The 8,006-nt window shown below is 44.0% G+C and overlaps 1 protein-coding gene across 18 annotated transcripts in view; it reads right to left on the bottom strand.

Moving 5' to 3' along the window:
• Window positions 1-7,208: 7,208 nt before the first annotated feature.
• LOC144935803 (protein phosphatase EYA1-like) overlaps window positions 7,209-8,006 on the bottom strand; it is a 146,427-nt gene continuing 145,629 nt past the window's right edge. For all 18 annotated transcript variants that reach the window (XM_078862562.1, XM_078862565.1, XM_078862571.1 and 15 more), the window contains one exon: window positions 7,209-7,826. In XM_078862562.1, the coding sequence (XP_078718688.1) occupies window positions 7,746-7,826 (81 nt within the window). In that variant the 3' untranslated portion in view covers window positions 7,209-7,745. The remainder of the gene's footprint in view (window positions 7,827-8,006) is intronic.

Below are 8,006 nucleotides of genomic sequence, written 5' to 3'. Positions count from 1 at the left end.
ACTCCTTGTAAAAAAGGTGTCAGTTTTGTTGCCAGATAGAAGGGTAAAAAAACAATTATCAAGCCTCAGGAAGTAATTCCTGCCCTGGGCCCAACTACGTCGCCAAAGCAATAGTAACAGCGCCGTGAACCCACCAACTGTCTTCTTGTGCACTTCAACCACCCACCCACTACGTGCTGTTTTCCAAACGCACGGGGTTCTCCTTAAAGCACCCATCCCCGCTCACCTCGATGTACAAACACGGAGGGGAATGAATGAATGACTTAATGCAGCCTATGCCCGCGCGTGCACTGGTGGTGGGGGGGGGTGAGAGCAGATGGTTGGGTGTAACAGAAAGGCTGCCTAATGGGTGACCCACAGCCACTTAATTGTCTTTACCCCACATGCATCACTGTCACCGCACACATGCTTTGCGCGGCGGCACCGCGCAAAAGCCCCCCCTCCCCTCTCTCTCTCTGCCCGACTAAAACATGCGGCTCCGAAAAGATTTCCTCCCATTCTAAATGGGCAAACACGGCGAGGAGCGCTCATTGACTTGAACACGTCTGGAGAAAATTTCTGACGTCGCCACCCAATTTTTTGGGCCGCCTACGCCGGCTAAGACAAATGCCGCAATGAGGCTCCAGGGAAGTGGAGTCGTTCAAACGTATCGCTTAAAATAATTTAATAAATAGCATAAAAAGAGAAAATGAGGAGGGCATGGGTGGTGGGTGGTGGGGGTGGAGGGTAGGGAGGGGGACAAAAATTAAAGAGGGGTGGGAGGGGGAAAAACCCCACTGAATTCTTTGTGTGTGTGTATGTGTGTGTGAGTAATATTAGTGGCAGGATACAGCCGGGATCAATTAAACTACATTATTCTCTGAAGCAGCTTTCAGATCAACCCCCGTGGATATCGGGCTGGCTTGCACGCCATTGTCAAGAGCAATAAGCAAAGTCGTATTTTCTTGATTGTGTGGACTTGTACCGGCGGGCGAGCAGGCAATTTTGCCTCCTTGCCAATGCCAGAAAAACAATCTGGCCTTTAAAGCAACTTGGCTTTTATAGAAACAAGGCAATTCCTTCTAATCATGTTTCCAAGGGGCTGGTCTGCTGTGGGTTTACTATGACCAAATCTAATAAACCAGCCGTCAAGCAACCGCCGTCAGCTAACATCATACTCCAGGCCTTGAGGAATGAGGGGCATTTTAGTTTACCATGATGGCTAAATTGGTTCAGCATGCTGCATAATTTGCTCCACTAAAGCAGCTGGAGATTTACAAAATGTTACTAGACGCTAATATTACGTAATATTGTGTTAACAATCTCCACTCTGATTCCCAAAGAGGGCCTTACGTGTCAGGAGCGAGCGGACCTGAGCGGCGAGATGATCGACAAACGAAAGCAGAAAGGGCCGCACCGCTAAGCCAAAGTGTAAAGTGCCATTTGTAAGGTGCAACACTTTATCACTTTATATTTTCACTGGCTTGATTCCTTCGGTGTCGTCGGTTGGGGAGAATGAGCGTATACACATTTGGCAACGTGTGGTTTTCAACCCCAAATGCCTTTCAGCTTTGAAACAAGAATCCAGAGAACAAAGGCAGCACTGCTTAAACATGTCTGGTCACATTTTAAAAATAATTATTTAATCCTGAGCCCTTTGTTTTAAAGTTATGCGATATCTTTACAGTACATTTGTGTTAAATTAAGCAGAGCAGGGGCAGATTTTCAGCAGCATATATAGAAGGAAAAAAAATACCAGCATGTTTCCATCTAATTTAAATCTTCAAATAAACATACGTTACAAACGCAGGAGTTCAAAACATGCATAACGCAATGAAAATAATCAACGGTCATTTTTAATCACTCTCAAAAATTGAGCATTTAACCCGCCAATATTAAGTGCATTTTGTAAAGCATTAAATACTACTCGCTCTCGTTTAATACCCTTCATGCCCTGGCAGAAAGTAAGGATGGGAAATGAAATGGAACACACTTTGAATCGAATTATCGCTCGGCTTTCAAAGCCACTCTGAATTATGTCCCACTTTGACGCCTCTCCTCTCATGAATCATTAAATGTGCAGAAAGAAAAAAAAACCCAACCGTGCTGCACTCATAACCAACTGAAGTTCAACATCGTAGAATAAATTAACATTCAACTTTTTCTGTTACACACTACACCACCGTGTCATCATATAGCTCGCGGGTTACAATTACAAGGTGCAAAAGAAACGTCTCCGGTAGGCGCTACATAAATCCGACATGGAATTCACGAACCTGGCATCATAAGCAAACATTGTATCCCTGCCGGGATTGGAAATGTATAGGGGGGGGGGGGATGGGACTTATGGTGTTAAACCATGTTGCGAATGGAGCAATGAGCAAACGTTTGATGGTTGGGCCGGCAATGAGTGGCAAGGGAACGAGGGCAGGTAATCGTTAAGCGTTACCACGCGCACCTCTACCTGGCTGTCTCGCCTCGTCGTTTCGTTACCGTGGTACCGCCTGGAGATAATTGCACTTTAGGGTTTCTCACAGCTCACCTGGGGGCGATTTCCGACTGAATAAACGGGGAAAACTGAAAAAAACCCCTCATTTTCACTCTCGTTGCCGTTCATCCGACGTTTTTTTGTAGCTTGCATATTTCAACCGTTTGCTGTTATCAAAACAAGTTGCACGTGCCAGTCGCAAGCTGGCTTGAGACAGACCTTCGTTGATCACCTCCTAAATTTGTTCCAAGAACCGTAGGAGGCACGCACGTTGTGTTTGAGACCTTTAATAATGCTCTTCGCCGACCTCTTCATATATTGGGGATTATTTGTGATGCATGTGGGGTAAAGTCACATACGCGTGGTGTGGGTCACACATTCGGCCGCTTTTCTGTTACACCCAGCCAACTGCCCCTCCCCCCAGTGCACACGCGGGCATATAGTCATTCATTCCCCTCCTTTATGTTTGTACATTGAGGTGAGCGGGGATGGGTGCTTTGTGGAAAACCCCCGTGCGTTTGAAAAGCAGCCTGTAGCGGATGGGTGCTTGAAGTCCCTCGGAAGAAAGTTGGTGGGCAAACGGCGTTGTTACTGTGGCTTTGGCTAGGTGGTTGCGCACACCAGAGCAGTAATTAATCTTTAGCTGATTCACTGGCGTTTCTCGGTGTGCTGCACTCGTTTAACCTGCCACGCACAGCTGTTTCTATGCGCTTCCAAGATTGTCGCAGTTAACGGATTCCCTCGTTTCTTGAGATAGAGATTTGTCAGCCCCATTCTTAAAACTCGTGTTCGATCAATATGGAGTACGTGCCGCGTACAGCGTTAAAAGACCAGCCAACAGCACCCAATGCAATTGTGGCTCACGGTTAGAATATCTGAGTTGTTCAATGGGAGGGCGGCATTGCAGATTTGACGTTAATATTCATTTCCAACTGAAACAAATATTAATAATTTAAGTATGGTATTGAAGACAAATGAATATTGGCAAAACTGTGTTGTAGTGTTCAACATTTTTGAACAATAGTATTGAAACGAAATGAAAGTTGATGCAAATAAGTGACGATTTCCAAAAAGATCGAATAAAACTGAGTCTTAACATGAAATGGATATTAATAAAACACAACTGATTTACAAAATACGTAATATAGTGCCCTGAACAAAACACCAACACTTTGGAATCACAGAATATTATAAATACAATACTATATAATCCTATCCACTAAAATAGCGAAGGTCTTTAGGTGCAGTGTGAACAAATTATGCACGCAAGTAAAACTACAATTAATCGATGCTTCCCACACATAAAAAAAATTAAATAACTTTCATCGGCGAGTGTGCCTAGAGTCACAGACACCTATAATTATACTCCTTACACTTAACCACATCCTGTGCGATCACTCTGTATAAGAACACACGCCTCAAGGGCAGACAAAGATGGGAAAAAGTTTGGGGCATCTGTAAGTTTTAAAAAAGTCACCTAAGGCCATTCCCACAAACTCTTCACAGCACATTATACAGTAGTTTTAGCCGAGCCTCAAGCGCACTGTTAAAAGACCTATACAGTATTGTACTTCGCAAGCTTTACTTTGAAAAAAATAAATAATGCTGTCAGCCGGCGTTAGAATTGACGTGGTGAGTGACAGGATGTGAACGGTGTGTTGAACTGGGCACTTTGCTAGGCCATTACTCAGTTGACTCTTGTCAGATGCAACTCAGGGGCTTTGGGATTTTCCAGAATAAACTGTAAAAAAAAGTGTTTTTTCTTTCTCTCAAAACTCTTAAAAATTGTAAGAAGAAAAAAAATCAGATTTTTTTTGCCACCACTTTGCACAAACAGCGCCTAACTGCCGTTTTAAAATTGCAATCCTTATGTATTTGTGGGTTTCTGATAGTACATAGCAAAACGTTTGTTGCCGATGTTTTTTTTAATTGTGGCACAGGAGAACGTACTCTGATTCATAACCCTCTCAGCTGCGAATAATATTATTGGTGGCAGCCGTGACATCCGCAAAACTAATTTTTCGCGGTCCTATTCTTCCTGTTATGCACCGAAAATGTTCCCACGGATGGAGATAACCTCACGGAGCATAGGATCGGCGTTATTGGTCCTGCACATTGCCGCAGGTAAGAGGAGTTTTCATTGACGTGTGACATATGCTTTGCCCGTTCATTCAGAAAAAAATACATCGGATAACTTTGTGATCAATCTTGATTTGAAGCTTTCGTGACTGCAGGAATTCAAACTCTTTGGTTCTTTCGGTAAAGTCACGTGGGTAGAACTTTGTGATCGTTCTTAAGATTGCTGTTAATCCACTGATCGTCACACTTCACAGTGCTGGAGAGAATGGATGGGTGAAGGGGGGAGGGGACCCAGGACAAGCTCATACATCACTCGCCACGGATATTAGCTGTGGTAAGGAATCACACTTCTGTTACAGGGATTCTTAGTGTAACGCGCTAACTGCTGCGCCACTGCTCTCAATTTGAATTTGTAGATAAAGATGTTGAATTAATAAGTAAATTAAGTGTAAAATGTCATTCAACATACAACCAAAAGAAATCGATTGAAATATGCTATTTTAAATGAACAAAGACAACATTTGGTCACAGGACAAAACGTGGTGTCATCTCAAACAACATTTTTATTAAATTAGCTAAACATATTGCAAGGCTCCTGTTAATTTTTTCCCAGACTAGAACACGCAATATATATAATACAAATGGAAGGCAAGCGTCACACGTCCCACTCGGGTCTCAGTGACGGCCACTCGCTCATCCGCGTGACTAAACGAAGAAGTGTGTATGGAGGAGGGCAAACTCCTACACCACGTCACCCTGAAATGTTTCAGTTCACAAAGCAAAGCTTTTACGAGGTCAACGTCAGGAGGAAAAAGGGGCCTCTGTCTCCCTTCGCCTGGATGTCGCAGCAGTCGGCTGTTTTGACTCGGAAAAAGGAGACAAAACCCACGCCGACACGAAAACAGGGACGGCTTGCTCAAGCGTCGTCTAGTGCGTGTGATCACCCGGTTATTGTTTTTAAAATGTACTTCTCTCAAAGGTTAGAAAAGTCAAAAGCATGTCCCTTTGAATCTGCCATCAGAAGCCAGTTTCCAACAGACATACACAGCAGAGCGATATAAAATGCTTTGCGAACAACGAAACGTTTGGACATTTTGGCGTGGGTGAGAATGGAGCTCATATTCATATGGTGGCAATAAACGATCCTCTTTCCGTACACAGCGTGACCCGAATGCACTTAAAGCAAGGCTGCTCAATGTGTAACCTTTCACTGCTAAATTCCTTCTGCCAACACATTCATGCACTTGTTAAATTTAATGCAAATTGTAAAGTTCAATATAGTTCGTACTCGTGCATGCCACTTTTGTTCATATTCGCGGATGTTCATTTTCGGCAAAGCTCGCACTCAAAATAATTGGTACGCGAGCCCTTTTTATTTATTTAATCTGCTTCCAATACGAACCCCAGTGACGTCAAAAGTTGAGCAGCCGTGATTTAAGGGAACTTCGCAAACATTAATTTCACCAAACTGGACACGGCTAAGTTTGTTGGTTAAGACGTTTTACATTTATCCGGCTTTCAATAACGCACACAGAGTAATTCATTCTGGGAAAGATACAGGAAAAGTTGAACAACTTAAATGCAACAAATAATTTTCCAAACAGAAGGCGTTTTGTTTTGCTTTTCAATTAATGCCAGCCACAACATTTGCTGGACTTAAAACTAAATATCGCACAATCACAGTTGAGAGTTCATTTAGTCTCGAGTGCTTACAATTAGAGATTTCAACTCAATTGCTGAACAGCGCACAGCTTGGTAATAAAAGGCACCACTGTCAATATTGTCTAATTATTTTTAAAAAAAATCCCTACGCCTATAAACGTCATGCTTGAATTGCATAGGAAACAGTTTGCTGCAGCAGCGAACAAGGTAGAACATTCTAAATGCTGACAGATGCTGTCCAAGTTGATAATATTGATTTTCTACACACAAAGGGAATATCACATACTTCCATACTTTACTTACAAAACGTTTTTTTTGCTTCAACCTTAGGTCTTTTTTTTAAACAACAAATACGTTACTCTTAAATGCACGTAACAGATCAATTTACAAATCAGCTTCCAATTTCTACAGTAAAAGATACACGAAAGGCGACAATTAAAAAATATATACTGACAATTCCGCGTGTCTGCCATCATCATTAACAGTCACACATGATTAGAAGCTTTGATTTCGAGTGACGCATTTTGGTCAAACAAGGACGGAAGTTAATTTTATTTGTATCTACATATTTACCCACGATGCATTGTGACATAGTAGTAATTCGTGAAAAACGTGGCACGACAGAAGCACGTGCTGACGTGATTTATCATTTGCAATGCCGACACACGGCCCCCCCCCCCCACAACTTACACGTCACGACCTTTTAATGTTTCGTTTTCGTTTCCATCTCCCCCCTTTATTTTAAACAATGGGTTAAATGACGGCAGGAAGTGTACATTTGATTGTCGATGCAGATCTGCGTTTGTTTTTTACAACATATCCAAGCATCTTGCTCTCAGAACCGGTCTCCTTTTTGTACGTACCTTCAGCAAATGACGGAGGGGGGGGGGGAGGTGAAAAATTACAATAAATACATTACAGCGGTTTACATCTTCGCAAACACATTTTAATAACAGACCCCCACCAACCCACCCCACCCCACCACCCCGTCCCCCTCCCTTTTCTCGTATAGTTGTCAACATTCTGATTTCTCCACCTGTGTCTGTCATTTGTAATGTAGCCTTTTTGTTACTTGAGCACTTAAGAGCAGATATCAAGCCACTGTTGAAACAATGAATAAAAAAACCCCAGAAAACACCACATCTGTGGCTGAAGAAACACTCCGGGCTTCATCCCAAGTCCACCGCGAGTCTTGCACACCTTCTCCTTTTTCTGCCAGGCCGGTTTGGACGTAAAAAGGGTCCATGCAAATCCTTGGTAACATCAAGTAAGCTCCGTTCCACCATAGGTCCCCCCCCCTTTCGTCCGTGGGCGAACAAAATTATTTGTAGATTTTTTTTGTTTGTTAAAGAGAAATCACTTCTCGTGTCCCCGCCGTGGCAGAGTGAGGCACGGGCGAAGTCTTGCTTTGCTCAAGCCGTCGGCCTGGGGCTAAGAAGAGACTTCTTCACTCGGCTCCACCGAGTCCAGGCGTCTTGAGCTCCGGGACGACAGCAGTGGCGGCGGCGGTGGCGGCGGTGCGACTCAAGCGCAGGCACTACAGGTACTCCAGCTCCAGGGCGTGGTGCAGGGCCATGAGGTCCGAGTGGCTTGAGATGCGCCAGAATGGCATGTTGTGCTGGCGACAAGAAGAAAGCCGTCCCCGTTAACACTCGCGGCGTTCGCGTGCAACGGCATCGCTTTATTTAGCTCGCTCCGATACGGGTTTCGGGGTTCGTGCCGCCAGTTGCTCAGCACGGCGTCCGAGGTTTCGCTCCACGTGATAGAAGCTTCGTCAGCAAAGCTGGGAGTTCCAAGC

This window comes from Lampetra fluviatilis, chromosome 14, assembly GCF_964198595.1.
Source record: "Lampetra fluviatilis chromosome 14, kcLamFluv1.1, whole genome shotgun sequence".
Classification (NCBI taxonomy): domain Eukaryota; kingdom Metazoa; phylum Chordata; class Hyperoartia; order Petromyzontiformes; family Petromyzontidae; genus Lampetra; species Lampetra fluviatilis.
This window is presented reverse-complemented; position numbering and strand designations above follow the sequence as displayed.